This window comes from Bos grunniens, chromosome 17 (genome assembly GCF_055505025.1).
Source record: "Bos grunniens cultivar Pamir isolate PY7600 chromosome 17, Bosgru_T2T1.0, whole genome shotgun sequence".
Classification (NCBI taxonomy): Eukaryota; Metazoa; Chordata; class Mammalia; order Artiodactyla; family Bovidae; genus Bos; species Bos grunniens.
This window is the reverse complement of record NC_141181.1, coordinates 56,114,515-56,130,881: the sequence shown is the minus strand read 5'-3', so window position 1 is coordinate 56,130,881 and position 16,367 is coordinate 56,114,515. Positions and strand designations below refer to the sequence as shown.

General features: G+C 46.9%; 1 protein-coding gene across 1 annotated transcript; it reads left to right on the top strand.

The window, feature by feature from the left end:
* Nucleotides 1–6,518: 6,518 nt before the first annotated feature.
* PRKAB1 (protein kinase AMP-activated non-catalytic subunit beta 1) lies at nt 6,519–15,930 on the top strand. The gene is made up of 7 exons (XM_086347866.1): nt 6,519–6,935; nt 9,502–9,665; nt 10,491–10,584; nt 10,867–10,981; nt 12,800–12,933; nt 14,353–14,421; nt 14,609–15,930. The coding sequence occupies exons 1-7, from the start codon at nt 6,777–6,779 to the stop codon at nt 14,684–14,686; spliced, it is 813 nt and encodes a 270-aa protein (XP_086203992.1). The 5' UTR covers nt 6,519–6,776; the 3' UTR covers nt 14,687–15,930.
* Nucleotides 15,931–16,367: the final 437 nt, after the last annotated feature.

Genomic DNA, 16,367 nt, shown 5'->3' with positions numbered 1-16,367 from the left:
ATTTATTCATTCCTTGATGGAAATTTGCATTATTTCCACCTTCTGACTATTATGAATGATGCTATCCAATTTTTAAAAATATTAATTTATTCACTTATTTATTTGGATGTCCTGGGTGTTAGTTGCAGCACGCAGGATCTTTGATCTTCACTGTGGCATGTGACTCTCTAGTTGCAGCATGTGGGATCTAGTTCCCCAACCAGGGATCAAATCTGGGTCCCTGCATTGGGAGCGTGGAGTCTTAGTCACTGGACCACCAGGGAAGTCCCCAGTTTTGTTTTTCTAAGCATCCACAGTAGCAGTAAAGAACCTACCTGCCAATGCAGGGGACATAAGAGACAGGGGTTCCATCCCTGGGTTGGGAAGATCCCTCGGAGGAGGAAATGGCAACTCTCTCCAGTGTTCTTGCCTGGAGAATCCCACAGACAGAGGAGCCTGGCGGGCTACAGTCCATAGCGTTGCAAAGAGTTGCACGCGACTGAAGCGACTTAGCACACATGCATGATGCATGGTATGTCAGGTCATGAAGAGTGAAATATCACAATGCCCTGGACCAGAAACCAGGACACGGGGTCCTTACAATGATGGGCAACCACTAACTTCTTGTATCTCTTGGAAAGCCATTTCACCTCCTCAGCTATAACCTAAGAGGTCAAACTAGGATTTTTGTGTGGGTAGTTTATTTGGAAGGTGATTCCAAGTATTTATTTGGGAGATGACCCTAAGAAGTGATGAAGAAAGGAAGAAAGCCAACAGATTCAGTATACAGTTAATGATCAAGTCACCGCTGTCAGCATCTAGGCTTCAGTTCCATTGGGGGCCTCTGACACATGGTATGGAATTCATCTTAGGTTTGTCCCACCCAAGGAGCAAGGGAACTGGGGTATCTCTCTACCAGCTCCTTTCTGTCACTGGCTGAGGGCTGCTCACACACCGTCACTCTCTGGCCTTCCCCCCTGTACGGACCAGGAATTTTCCAGAAGGCTCTCAGACAGAGTCACACGCTTGGCGTAGGAGATTTGAGCATACACAGGAGGATGCGTGTCCATGGGGCATAGTGATCTTCAACTATAGTTAGTGAAAGTGAAAGTCGCTCAGTCATGTCCGACTCTTTGCGACCCCATGGACTGTACACTCCATGGAATTCTCCAGGCCAGAATACTGGAGTGGGTAGCCTTTCCCTTCTCCAGGGGATCTTCCCAACCCAGGGATCGAACCTAAGTCTCCCACATTGCAGAGGGATCATCAAACTCTGATCCCCTAGCTCACATTTTAAAGAGACAAGGATATAGATGTCTTTTTATTTTTTTCATTCCCCGTTGAATCATCACTTGAAAACTGCCTTAGTTTGTCAGTCATCCTGTTGGGAAGTGGGAAAGGTGGACTCTTTCTCTCCTCTACTCCTTCACATCTTCTTAAAAAAGCATAGAATTAATTCAGGACCAACTTTATTAAGAAAGATGTGTTACCTCAAGCTAGCCACTTCTCCTCTCTAGGCCTCAGTTTACTCTGTGACTGGAGCTTTTTCTTTTTTTTTTTAATATAACATTTATTTATTTTTGACTGTTCTGAGTCTTCATTGCTGTGCGGGCTTTTCTCTAATTGCGAGAAGAAGAGGCTACTCTCTAGTTGCGGTGTGCAAGCTCGTCATTGAGGACTTCTATTGCAGAGCTCGGGCTCTAGGGTACATGGGCTTCAGTAGTTGCGGCTCCCAGGTTCTAGAGCACGCGGGCCCAGCTTCTCTGCTGCATGTGGGATACTCCTGGACCAGGGATCAAACTCTGTCTTCCGCATTGTTAAGTGGATTCATTGTCACTGAGCCACCAGGGAAGTCCTGAAGCTTTTTCTTAAAAAAGAAGAAATTCTTTTCATTGAGAGTAGAACAAAGATACAGGAAACCACACAAAAGAAATATGTGGCTTAGTGAATTATTATAAGGCAAATGCTTTAATAATTACCACCCAGGTCAAGCGGTAGGATTTGCCAGAAGCCCCACAAGTCACAGAATGAGGCTATTTGCCAATTAAGGTCTCTTCCAGGGGAGTTTTGACTCTTGAAATTTAGAAATCTTTTTTTATAATAGGCTCATTTCTTAGATTTAGCCAGCCCTCAAAAAATTCTATGATATTGTAAAATGTATATCCATCATCACATGACTCAGATAACATTACTCCCAAACATAAACTCTCCCATGAAATACCACTGTCCTGGAATAATATCCAGAATGTTCACTGTGACCAATGAAGTTCAAAAGGATCAAGCTTTTCCTCCTGTTCACCAGTACACACCAAATGAAAGTGAAAGTCGCTCAGTCATGTCTGACTTTTTGCGACCCCATGGACTATACAGTCGACAGAATTCTCCAAGTCAGAATACTGGAGTGGGTGGCCTTTTTCCAGGGAATCTTCCCAACTCAGGGATCGAACTCAGGTCTCCTGCATTGCAGGCAGATTCTTTACCAGCTGAGCCACAAGGTTGCCTCTGTATTTCTGTAGCATGTAAAGCTCATACCTACCCCAGGGCCTTTGCACTTGCATTTTTCCTCTCCTTGAAATGGTCCTCCCAAACTCTTCTCCCATCTGACGTTTTCTTGTCATTGAGCTCTCAACTGTCACTTCCTCAGGGAGGCCCTCCTTGACCATCTCATTTAAAGTAGTACCCTGTCCTCCTCACATTATTCCATTTTGTCTCCTTCATAGTAGCAGTCACTCTGAAATTATCTGGCTTGTTCGCCTGTTTATAAATCTGCCTGCCACCAGGGGCCATTCAGCTTTGCAAAGAGAGAAACATTGTCAGTCATGTTATTCTTTATTCCAGAACCGAAAACAAAGCCAAGCACATTTTGGTTCTCCATAAATATCCGTGGACTGGATACTGAGCTCCATTTACTTCTCTGCCAATGACTGTCTCTCTGTCACAATGACAGTTGCATCTCAGTGGGGAGAGAATACAGGGATGCCTAGTAAGAAAAGATGGACACATCTGCCAAACATTGTCAATATTATTTACATTGCCTAGATAAATTTCAGAAAGCCTAGTGGAAATCCAAGTAGGCCAACTAAAAGCAAGCTTATAATTCTATCCCAACAGTTCACGCACATTGTAGTCTGTCTTAGTCAGCTCAGACTGTCACAAAAAAGTATTGCAGACTGGGTGGCTGAAACAACAGAAATTTATTTTCCATAGTTCTGGAGGCTGGAAAGTCCAAGAACAAAGTTCCGTCAGGTTTGGTTTCTGGTGAGAAGCTCTGTTCCTGGTTTGCAGATGGCTACTTCATCCTCACACAGTCTTTGCTCTGAGTGTGGGTGGAGAGAAGGATGGCGGGGGAGGGGTGTGTGTGTGTGTGAACTGGTATCTTTCCCACTCCTTTTAAGGACACTTATCAGATCAGGGCCCTACCTTTATGACCTCCCCTAATCTTAATCACTTCCTAAAGAGCCTAAAGAGCTCCCAATACAGTCACAGTGGGGTCATGAATTTGGGGGGAACACAAGCATTCAGTCCATAACAAAAGATGCTTTTCTCCCCCAGGTCTCTTTATCAGCTCTAAACTCTGTACCACCTAGTTGACTGAGTCCAAAACCTCAGACCCCAAATGGCCAATAGTCAAGGGATTGGACTGGAAGTTTCCATAGTTACTAAATACATGCCCCTGCCCAGGAGACCTTGTAAGATTATCATCTAGCTGTCATGGCTTGAGCCAGATGTATTTTCCTAGAAGGAATAGGAGGAAAGAGGGTGAGGCTCTTATTTTCACAATTGAGGGGTTTCAGTGCTGAGCCCTGTAGAGTCCAGAAACGAGGCAGGGTTCCGTTTTCCAGAGCTAAGCACCTCTCTTTTCTTTTTTCTTAAAATTATATTTATTTCTTAAATAGTTAACATTCACCTGGCACTAAATTCCAAAAGTATAAAATGGAATAAAGTGAAAAGTCTCCCAGAAGCCCAGTTGCCTTCCTTAGAAGCAAACCATAGTGTCAGTTTCCTATATTATATTCATATATATTCTTCAGATTTCCTGTACTTTTACTGGCAAATACATGTGTATATTTTTTCTCCCTGCCCCGTTAAATGTTACATACTTTGATGCCCTGTTCTGCACCTTACTTGTTTTTCCTTCTTATTGATTGATATATCTTGGATATTGATCCATGTCAACATGTAGCATTTTCTCATTTTTAAGGCTGCATAGCTTGCCATTACATAGATATGTCATGATTTATTTAACCAGTTTCCTACTGGTAGACACATAGGCTGTGTCCAGCGCTTTTCTCTTGCAAATATTCAAATATTGCAATGGATGACTTTGTCTATCATTTTGCAGGTGTTTGAGTGTATCTGTAGGATAAATTCCTAGAAGTTCTTATATTGTTCTTATATTGATGTATATTTAGATTTATTAAAAGTTTCCGCTTTTGTTTTTTAATATTTTATTTATTTATTAACTTAATTTGGGCTATGCCACATCTTAGTTGCAGCACCCAGGATCTTTAGTTGTGACATGCAAACTCTTAGTTTCAGCATGTGAGATCTAGTTCCCTGACCAGGGATTGAACCCAGGCCCCCTGCATTGGGAGCACAGAGTTTTAGCCACTGAACCATCAGGGAAGTCCCTAAAAAATGTTTTTAAATTACAGAAGTAGTACACCTTTGCAGTAGAAGCATTTTCAAACAGTAATCTAAAAAGTGAAAATCCCATTTCTGTCTGCTCATGTTTCCAATCCAAGTTCTCTCCCAAGAGGGGACCAGTATTAACAACATGTTGTAAATCTTCCCAGAACTTTCTATTTGCAAGCATAATGATACTAATAAAAGTGCTAATGTTTACTGGCTGGTTACTAAGAGTTAGGTGCTATGCAAAGCACTTCTCCTGCATGTTCTCAATTCATTCACAAGGCAAATCTATAAGATAAGGTGTTATTTTTATTCCCCGTTTCACAAAAGAGGAAACCAGGTGACAGTTCCTAAGTGGCAAAGCCACGTTTCCTTATTTCATCAAATCTAAGATTCCACTGACTGTAAGACACACCGTTTTAGAGAGATTAAAATGTAAAATAAAATGGGGATCTTGGAGTTAATGTTTTATAGCATTAGAAAGAATGCTTCAGATGAACTTGCTTGCATATAATCTTAGCATGTGTTTTTCTGTAGACATTTCCTAGAAGTAAAATTGTGTACCAAAATGAAGGTACATATTTTATTTTTATTGTTATTTATTTGATTGCATCAGGTCTTAGTTGTGGCACACAGGATCTTCCTTGTGACTGGCAGGATCTTTTCACTGTGGCAAACGACTCTCTAGTTGTGGTGCACAGGCTCCAAGGTGAGCAAGTTTAATAGTTGCTCCATGGCATGTGGGATCTTAGTTCCCAGACCCAGGGATGGAACCCTAGTCTCCTGCATTGCAAGGCGCATTCTTAACCACTGGACCACCAAGGAATTCCCTTTATTTTTTTTAGATACTGCCAAATTCCCCATACCTTAGTCATCTGTGTTTCCCATTTACTTCATACAATGTCCGGCACTATGTAGGTACTACATGTTCAATGGACAAAGTGCATGCTCAGGCCCAGCAAATGCAAAGCATTTTGAGATACTCACATGCAAAAACAATACAACACACACACATCTACCACCACCACCACCATAAATCCTAACAGTGACTAACGAGTGAGAAGATTAGAATATTTTAGTCCCACATATGTACACTCTTCTTGCTGAAGCACCGGCCATAGTAAAAGATAAACATTAATAAATAAATGCATTTTATGCAGAATGATGTTCAAAGTGATTTTAAAATAGCTTGCAGAATTAGCTATCAAAAGGCTGTGCACTCAATTTTTTGAAAACACACTAATAATTCCAGAATTTTACAACTCCCAAGCTAGTGGGAGTTGAAAAACGTGAAAATTTTCCAGGGAGCTTAACGGTCTGTCATTTTCTCAAACACCTACAAGACTACCTGCATCAGAATCACCTAGGGTGCTTATTAAAATGCAGAACCCACACCAGAGCTTCTAAATCATAATTTCAGGAGATTAGAGGCATGTGAATATGCATTTTGAACAGGCACTCCACATGATTCTAAGGCACTCAAAGGCATGAGAGCTAGCGCATTAAAGGGCTTTAAGGAGTCTTTTAATTAGATTTGCCCTTTAGGACGATCCCTTTGGCTGTAAAGTGTAGAATCAACTGGAAGTGAGCAAAGATAGCCAAGATAACACTCTCACTCATGCCAGCGCGGGACCGAAGCCCAGATGACCTGCGCGCTTCTGTGCCCCCTGCCGGCCTTCAGCAGCTTCGTCCCGCGCTGTCCTGAGCGACCGACTGCGACTGACTGCGACTGCGCTCTCCGAAGCCCGCGGGACCGTCTAGGGAGCTTGCCAGGGCGCGGACCTGGACCGGAAGCGGAAGTGAGGTCGAGTTGGCCTCGCGGGCTTCTCCAGCCTCAGCCACCTCCAACTCTGTGGGTCGGGTCCCTTTGCGCAAGTGCCGGAAGCGGAAGTTTCTAAGAGGTTGGGGAGTTGGGGAGTGTCGGGTTATCGTAGTTGGTGGGTTCACGTCGCCGGCTGTCTGACCCCGTGAAGCGCCTTTGTGAGACCTCTTCAATCTTGCCGTCCCGGCTCAATCAGGATCCCGACCCCGAACCTTAGCCTGCGGGCTCTGGTACCTAGTGATCTGACTTTTCCCTAGGGTCCTGGTGGAGATCCTGGGTGTCTCTTGTCTCTCCCCTGGAGTGAGGCCTCTTCGGCTTCCCAGTGTCTCCGTAGACCCTCGCCATGGGCAACACGAGCAGCGAGCGCGCTGCGCTGGACCGGCAGGGCGGCCACAAGACACCCCGAAGGGACAGCTCCGGGGGCTCCAAGGATGGAGACAGGCCCAAGATCCTGATGGACAGCCCCGAAGACGCCGACCTCTTTCACTCTGAGGAAATCAAGGTAATGGCGAGTGGGACAATCTGATTCCCCTTTTAACTGTTGAAGTCTACTAGATGCCCCCCAAGCCCGCGCCCTATTCCTTCTAATTAAGAAGTGGAAGAGCCCTCTTAGCTCAGTAACTTCTGTCTAATTACCGATGTGAGAAAGTCTCCCCGAGGGGGAAGGAATTCACTTCGTTTAACATCATTAAGGAAAAGGCAGCGCTGAGACAGGCTCAAATTTTTGATTAATTAAGATCGTGGCACCAGCAGTAATTGAGCCCCAGTCTCTGCTTTTCTCTTAGGTATAATTAATTTCACAGCTCTCAGGAACCTTCCACCACTTTTAAGTAGGTTGACGGAGCCTTTTGTTGTGGTTTTACAGTTTCTTTTCTGTTTTGGAGAACACGTGTAAAGTGAACATAAGAGTTGAATAGCTGACTGTAGCTGTCCAGAGGTCTTTAGTTACGCGGGAATTTTGTGGTTCACCCTTGAGAGCAGGCACAGAAGAGTAATTTGACTTTGGAGGTCAGTAAGTAAGTGAAACATCAGTCTAAAGGAGGCAGCCAGCTGCTACTCAGCTTCTCTCTCCTATTGTTTATATATGGCTTAATATTTTAAACAGGCCAAAGCAAACATTTTTACAGGCCAAACTTAGATGTCCTGCTGCAGTCTGCTTTAACTTATCATGATAAACTGAAGATAATTCTCAATTCTTGCTCTAGCTGCTCTCCTGCTAACCACCTCATGTGGTCTGTTTCTAGGGGCAGAGCCCAGTCCAAGAGTACTCGGTGATTCTGGCAGCTGATATGTATGTGGTATAGCCTAAAGAAACGAACTAAATGCTTAAGGGACAGTCAGTTAAGGGAAGATGACAAGTACCCCTCCTCCCCCCCAGGTCCTGCTAGTTTCTGGCTGCCTGCTAACCATCACTGTCCATTGGGCTAATTGTCCGGCAGGTCATTCCGGTTGTGCTCATGTTTCCTCAGATGCTGGAATGGGTGACCATGTCATTATCTTATTTCCTCACCTGAATCTTAGCTTTGAGGCTAACTGTGAAGAGTCTGCTTTTCCTTAGCCCTCCAGCCTGTCATTTCAACTTGCTTTCTGACTTTGTTGCTTTCCCAAGGCTGTGTGCAAAGTGAACTGTGAAATCCTTTTTCCAACAGTTTGATATCTCTTCCCCAGGAAATAATTTTGGCCCAAAGGTGGCTGTTTAAGACACCATAAGAATCAAACTACTTTCTTAAAGAAGTGTCTGTTCTTTTGCCAAATTAAAACTCTTTACAAGAAATGTTTAACATAGGAAGTGATCTGTACAGAGTTATTTTAAATAACTTCCCCTATCATTTCCATAGAAGTTATTGAAAGATATAGCAGACACACTGGATTAAATGCCTAGATACAAAAAAAAAAGTCTTGGATTCTTTTTAACTGTACTCTCTGCTAAGTCGCTTCAGTCGTGTCCGACTCTGTGTGACCCCATAGACGGCAGCCCACCAGGCTCCCCCGTCCCTGGGATTCTCCAGGCAAGAACACTGGAGTGGGTTGCCATTTCCTTCTCCAGTGCATGAAAGTGAAAAGTGAAAGTGAAGTCGCTCAGTTGGGTCCAAGTCTCCGCAACCCCAGGGATTGCAGCCTGCCAGGCTCCTCTGTCCATGGGATTTTCCAGGCAAGAGTACTGGAGTGGGGTGCCATCGCCTTCTCCGTAGGTCAGCGTTTTGACTGTGGTTAGTTATCACATCCTCAGTGGAAAATGATACCAGTCTGTTATTTAATCTGTAGCTTTTGTTAAAGCGCAAAGAATGCAGGTATCTTTTAAATGAGCTCAGGTCAGTATTTGAAATGAAGGTGCTAGAAGCTTGCTCTAGACCTTTTAAGAGTCTATCACAGCCTAGCACTCCTAGTCTGGCTTCTGACAAGGAAAAAATATGAGAGATCCAAAACCACGTATCTTCCACTGAGAGTCAAACGTGTTTGTTTCTCCCATCCCAGAATACCTCTGTTAGACAACGCTGCCCACACAAGAAGTTATCGTTTAATGAGCGTCAGTCTTTGTCTCGTCTTACCTTTTGCTCCGTGCTGCCTGGATGGCACTCCGTGAATAGCTTTTCCCCTCCTCAGCACCTGGATTTCCCAGTCGTCAAGTTGAAAGCTCTGGAATTATCCCTAATAAATTTTCATGTACTTTAAATCTTGCTTGATTAAGGGAAGAAAATGACATTTATTAAGGTAGTCTCAAATTCATTGCTGCCTTCTTTCAAGAGAGTTTTATAATTTTTCAAGTTTTGATGTATACCCCTTGAATAACAGCAATAATAATAGCTATTAATTATGAAGCACCTACCCTGGGTCTGACCCTGTGCAGAGCATTTTACACGGACTGTCTCAGTCTTCACAACCTTAAGAATTACTTTTATTCTCTCCATTTTGCAAGTGGGAAAACTGAGGCACAGCTGGTGAGTTAATGGGCTGGAATATAAACCTGGGTAGTGACAGGTGCCTTTTCAGAATGAATTGTCAGTATTAAGGTAACAGTCTCTCGCTGTGCCTGTTCCCTGTTCCTGAGTAAACTGCTCTGTTTCTAGGCTCCAGAGAAGGAGGAGTTCCTGGCCTGGCAGCACGATCTGGAAGTGAACGACAAAGCTCCCGCCCAGGCTCGGCCAACTGTTTTTCGATGGACGGGGGGTGGAAAGGAAGTTTACTTGTCTGGGTCCTTTAACAACTGGAGTAAACTTCCCCTCACAAGAAGGTATTCGCCTGGATGTGTTCACGTATTTGTCTTAACCCAGGGATCCTCTGGTTTCTGAATGATCCCTGGGGGTGAATAGAAGAGGATGTTTTTATAAAGTAGATGCTGAATGGAAAAATAGTCCTGCTTAATAATTCACAGGGTTAAAGTCTCACACCCAAAAAACACACTTAGAAGTAAACATCACTCGGTTATTTCTGTTACACACAGAACCAGGCTGGGCCTGGTTCTTGACAGGGAACTGCCTGCTTTTCCAGGAGTCCAGTTGGTGTAGGAGGGAGCCACTCAGCCCAGTTATAAGTCATGCCTGTCAAGGGAAGAAAACAATCAAATGAGAGAGGTTTTCCTGGAACCTTTTTTTTGTTAGTAGTTATACAAGTTTCTGTAGGGAACTTTGTACATCCTGTGAAATTGATCCCCTGTCCTGCGCTAGGCAGACTGACAGAGGGTAGAACTTGGCAGGCAGCTTGCTGCTTGTCTTGTGTTGCTGTCCTCCTTGGCGTCCAGACCGCCAGGTGTTACTTTGCGCATAGCGGGAGGACAGATGCCTGTTTGTTGAGTTTTTGATGGTAGGAATGTAGATTCCTGGTATTTGGGCAAAGCGAGTTTTCCAGGAAACCTCTTATGTTGCTACTTTTTGGTAGCTTTTCTGGATTGAGATCATTATAATGAATTGTCTCAGTTGGTTAAAAAATGTTTATTTCTCCTGTGGCTGAACTGTTGATTTTACGTGGAAGCTTTGTTTTATTCTGTGGCTGGTTTTGCAGGTCAGCTCAGAGTGCAGCTCACCCTACTGACACCCTCTGCTTCCTTTTTCTCTTGCAGCCACAATAACTTTGTAGCCATCCTGGATCTGCCGGAAGGAGAGCATCAGTACAAGTTCTTTGTGGATGGTCAGTGGACACACGACCCTTCCGAGGTACGCTTCCTCCCGCCCCAGTCCTCTGGCTGCCCACACGATTCAAGCACAGGGCCTGCCCTCAGAGACAGGTGCCAGGTCCCTCTGTCCTGCTGGTAGAAGTCCCTGTGTGTGACCGAGCTAGATAGCAGTGCTCATTGTCAGCCTCTTGGCATCTTTGACTTGGATGAGCCGGTTGGCGGGCCAGGAGATGAAGCCTTCCCACCAGGAATGCTAAATCCTCCAAAGAATACCTTTGGAGACCTTACATATTAAGATTTCTACCTGTCTGTCTCTTCCCAGCCAGTAGTCACCAGCCAGCTTGGCACAGTCAACAACGTCATTCAGGTGAAGAAAACTGACTTTGAAGTGTTTGACGCTTTAATGGTGGATTCCCAAAAGTGCTCCGACGTGTCTGGTATGAACAGTTATTTTATACCACGTGTGTGCAGGTGGGGGCCGTGTCATTTTGAATTACGCTTGTTTCCCTTGCCTCTCCCTCTTGGGCGGGAGCCACCCAATGAGTAGACGTGAATATCTCCACAAAACTAATTTCTAACTCTCTGTTCAGTCAACTTGCTGAAATCTAGCTTCAAGGGAGCAGTAAGTCATTTGGGGGCGGGGAGCGGGGGATCCATCTCTAGGATTTAGTAGGCCTGCTTGGCCACAGAAAGCATACACTGGAAATGGGACCAGAGTTTGCTCTCGTACCAGGGGCGGGCCCATAAGGCCCTAGAGAGTAGCATTGCGTCGTGAGGGGCCAGCACTGGGGGCGCCTGCCCACTTGGGGCTCCTAGAGAGTTTTAGCCTGCCAGGTGATAAATGGACCCCTCAGTGACCTTGGCTGTCACTTGCACATTCCATTTGCACCTTGTCAGAATCTCTTCAGAGGAGGAGGCTCACCACAAGACAGGCTGCATAGCACAACCTGCTGGGTAAGGGTCCTAGTATAACGTGCCCTTCTTCCAAGAGTCATCCAGTCATCAGTCCTTCCGTAAGTTGCTTTCCATCCAAACCCAGAGGAAGAAACTGCTTGGAAAGAGCACGTGCAAGGCAGGGAGAACGGCGTGTCGGCATGTTGAGTGTCATCGCCAGATGCTCTGCCCCCTCCGGCAGGGCTTTACACAGTTCCAGGACCCCTGTGGGAGGTGGGGCAGAGATCCCCCAGGAGTGTGCCTGACTGTCTAAGAGAACAGATTCAGTTCAGTTTGAAGATTGAGTCTTCCCTTACCTGCCTGGGCCCAGAGGTTTGCCCCTGGGATCTCTTACTGTTTATCAGCTCAGAACTCTGACCAGCAGGTGGACCACGTGGCTGACAAGTAAGGTCATTGACCAGGACTCAGACATCACAAAATAGCATCTTCTACTCTCCCTAGCTAATTGATCTTTGAAAGAAGTCATTTCTTACTCAGATAAATGGGAATTGGGAGAATGTCCAGATACCTTAACTTGCTAATAAGTGAAATTTTAGACCACATACAAAAGCTTTTAGTCAAGGTTCTGCAGCAGAGGTCACCTGGGGAAAGCAAGCTGGTAAACCAGCTTCAGACTCTGCATGCTCTTCGCATACTCAGACACTCCCTTCCTCAGAATACATATAATTCCCAGCCGCTCAGTTTCCTGCCCTCGGTGCCTTTGTTTCCTGCTGTGGTGGGGCCGGATTGTGTGAAGGGAGTCTGTCCCCTGGAAAGCGACGAGGAAGGAGTTGGCGGAGCCAGGCCATCTCAGCTTCACGTGGATAGCACGAGTCTCAGGCGGCCACATGCATCCCCATTGTCCTTTGGATCACAGCTCAGTGCCTGCAAGCTGGCCAGAGATCACTAAGTGAGCGGCTTCTAAGTTTTCACAGTACCACACTGCTAGAAGCTTAATACATCTGTGTAAGTGATATACTCGAGCATGAGTTTGAAAAGAACCTGAGAGCGGTAGAAGCAGAGAGCCTTTAGAGGTCAGGTTTTCAACTTCTTGCTTTAGTTTTGAAATGTGCCCTTGCCCCTGTGTCAACAGGTTGCCTGCTTTCGTTTTTATTCTGGCTGGCAGTGCTCCTGACTTGGGCCTAACCATGGAAGCCTCACTAGCCTTGAGCTTCTTTGAGGTGTTTGCTGGCCCCACCTGCAGCGAGGAGGAAGTGTTAGCCTGTGTGGCTGTCGGGTTGGGTCACTGCGAACAGCTTCCTGTGACTCTGACCCAGAACTCCAGTTTCTCAAGTAAATGTTCTGTGGCCATCTCTCCCCAGAGTTGTCCAGTTCCCCACCGGGACCCTATCATCAGGAGCCCTATATCTCGAAACCAGAGGAGCGGTTTAAAGCGCCTCCCATCCTCCCACCACATCTCCTCCAAGTCATCCTAAACAAGGACACGGGCATTTCCGTGAGTATTATCCAGACATTTCCCAGCCCATCCTCCATGGTTACGTTCCGCTGCTCCCCTCTGGCCACCTCTGGCAAAGCAGCTGGGGAAAATGGTCAGTGTCGCCCATCAGTGTTCCTGCCAGCTACACCTCTGATTCAGGAAAGGGCTGCTCGCAAGGTGCTCCCAGAGCAGACGCCACCTCCCTGCCCCGTGCTGCCTTTCTGAGCTCTTCCTCTTACGTTCCACCCCCATCTAGCCTGAGCCCCGTTCCTTTTTAATTTCATGATAAAATATGTGACCCCCTGTTTTCAGTAAGCTACATGATGATAGAATTCTTCCTCTGGCCCTCAAATTTTAGAATCTCGTTTTAATCACCGAATTGCTTCTAGAAGCATCATTGCTCCTGGATCAAAATTAGAGGTCTGTGGGTAATGCACATTGCCCCGGTAATTGATATTACTGCTGAAAACAAGCGTGCCTTCATCCTGAAGGGCATGTTGTTAAAGTTAAGAGCACCTTAACTTTCCATCCCGTTTAACCTGAACTGCCCAGTTCCCCCACCTCTGGACTGAGCAGCATAGCCATAATTCTTAGGAATCTAGATGTTCTTTTGCTTGGTCCAAGCCATCACCCAAAACACACATGCCTGTTAGGTGATAAGGTAATCATGCTGCTGTTCTGGGCGCCACACACAGGTGGGTGCACGTGTGCTAAGGTGCAGAGCTGGAGGCCCACACGTGCCGGCGTCCGCTGCAGCGGTCACGTGTCCCCAAGGGCGCACTGTCCTTGGGCACCGGGTCCCACCCCTCCCCTGTGTGGAGAGCAGCCCCATGCACACACCTGATGGCTGAGCCAGCTTTTGTCAGGTGCTTCAGCATTTATAAAACTGGGGAGTGTACACTGAAAATACCCTGGATTCTGACTTCTCTTTAAAAATAGGAAGATGTGGCAACATTTTGGGTCCAATATATGAGCTTGTGTGAAGCAATAGCACCTCTTCCCTGCCCCCAGTCATCCAGTGCTTTCTTCAGGCTCACCGTCTGAGTCTCAGAGACTTGCAATCCAGTGCTCAGGAGCCTGGAGCATAGTTGTTTTTTCTTCCAGCTTTCTTTAAAAGCACCTGCAGTGCAGTTTTCTTTCTGGTCCTCCAACAAGAGGGCAGAGCCGTGGCCCACGCTCTAGAGACCAACATGAAGCCTGATCAGAGACGCACATTGGTGTGCCCAGCAGACACCCCAAGAGCTCCGCTTAGTCACCTGGCACGACCCCTCACCTCCCCTGTGATCATGAACAAGCCCTTTCACCGCCTGGCTTAGGAAGAAAGGGGCCTGAGAGCCTGCCTCCTTTCCTTTGAAATCCAGTCCCATGAAACGTGGGAGAATCTCCGTGATTTCTAGATCCTACTAAGCGCACACATCTGCTTTTGTTCGCCCGCAGTGTGATCCAGCTTTGCTCCCTGAGCCCAACCACGTCATGTTGAACCACCTCTATGCGCTCTCCATCAAGGTAAGGACCCGTTTGTTACTCTCTGAGCCGTGTTTCTTGCCCTGAGGCGACCCCCCCACCCCAGTGCTGGAACGGCCTGAAGTCCTTACCTGGAGGGCAGCTTCCGGGCCCAGGCACTTGTGTTTATGCCACCCTCTTGATTCTCGTGTTCCCTAAAATCTGAGCATATTTCCACCCTCTTCCTCAGGATGGAGTGATGGTGCTCAGCGCGACCCACCGGTACAAGAAAAAATACGTCACCACCTTGTTATACAAACCCATATGAAGAGGTGGGAGCCGCCGGGGCCCCGGGGCAGCGTGCACCTCCAGGCTCCACGCATGCATGCTCTTCGCTAGACGGAACGGACTGTAAATTCCCCATTTCACACTCTCAGTAAGGCATTTCATACCCGCCCTACACCTACCTGAGGGTTTGTTCCAGACACAGCAGCTCCCGGAGCACCTCGGTCTGTAACAGCGCCCTCAGCACCCGGTGGCTGTGAGCCGCGGGGCCCCTCGAGGCCAAGGGTGGAGTAGGACGGCCGGCAGCCCCCACCCTGCAGTGTGAAGGATGGTGCAGGCCTAAATTTAAATCCCATGAACGTGGAGATTTTTCTTAAGCCAAAAATGAACACTAGCTGATGAAAGCTGTGCTAGTGAAAATCAGGGGAGCAGGTCCCAAGGCCACACAGAATTTCTCATCATTGGTGTGCTGGTGTTGACTTGTCCCTGCCAAGGCCTGCCTGCAGACCCACCAGTGAGTGGGTGCTGGTCCTGCCTGTCCCCTGAAATCAAGCAATAGATCATCCTCCACTCCCTGCTGCAGGGAGGTGTGATTTCTGTAGAAATTAGAGCTTGTCTGATTTCCAGATGAAGTTTTACAGTTGTTTCTTACGCTTATGTACATCAAGTGGTTTTTGTTTTTTTAAACCAGCAGTGGCTGACTATACAGCCTTAGGGCAATTTTTAAGTCACCCCAACTAGACTCAATCATGTGACCTGTGCTCAGCAATAATCTGTTCTCAGAACAGACTCAGAAAACCGTGGCCGGATTCCTCCTTTAAGCTGGGTGATCTGCGGACTGACCACTGCTAGCCAGAAGGCTGTCCGGCTTTTTCGTAGAACTGTAACGAGGTGGCACTGTCACCCAGAAAATTGTGGAGAGGCGCCCTGCCCTACTCCAGCCACCTTGCTTGGGACCTCTGGTCCCTACTCAGCAAAAAAGGCTGCAGCAACTGGTGTTGCTTATTCTGGAAGGAAGTTAGAAATTGTGGCCGCCTTCTGATTTTGTATCAAGAAGACATCCTTTGGACCAAAGCGAACCTCTCCACACAGCCGGAGATGTGCCTGTTCCCGAGGTTCCTGTCCCCGGGTCAGCAGAAGCTGTCACCCCGCCCTGTGTTCCTGCTGGGAGATGGAGGAGCCAGCTCCCTGGTGTCCAGTATCTGTGCCCTTCTTTGTTACTGTTTTCAAAACACTGAATAACTGTCACCCTGATGTACAGGTTGCAATAAAGCTTTGTAAAGATAATGGACATGCACTTGGGGGAAGCTCTGATTTCACGCGGTCATCTGGAGGAGACTGGTGCTCTCCCCGAGGTCTGTTTGGTGCAGCGCTATTCAGTCTTTTTCCCGCCTTGGCACACGTTGAAAACGGTACTGTCCTTTTGGCATTCCGGGATGAGAGGACAGGGCAGCTTGGCTGTCTGCAGGGCTGGGGGCCTTTCCCTCACCCACCTGGTCTTCACACAGATTAGAAGCCTATTAAGAGGCTATAAAGTGGAGCCCCTTGGAGCTGCTCACAGCAGGAGCTGAGGAGAGGCAGTAGTGAAAGTTGCTGGCTTGCCCAAGTTGGCAGCATCCCCAGGTCAGAGGTCTTGCTCATTAACAAGCACCACAGGGGAGCCTGGGATCATGACCCTCTGCTTGGAAGACCACAGGATGTTCTGGAGTCAGCTATTCTCACCA

Excerpts from the sequence above, each read along its gene's own strand:
- PRKAB1 (XM_086347866.1), top strand. The coding sequence starts at position 6,777 with ATGGGCAACACGAGCAGCGAGCGCGCTGCGCTGGACCGGCAGGGCGGC. Across the intron at positions 9,666-10,490 it reads AAACTTCCCCTCACAAGAAG|CCACAATAACTTTGTAGCCA; the intron begins GTATTCGCCTGG and ends TTTCTCTTGCAG. Across the intron at positions 14,422-14,608 it reads TCTATGCGCTCTCCATCAAG|GATGGAGTGATGGTGCTCAG; the intron begins GTAAGGACCCGT and ends CCTCTTCCTCAG.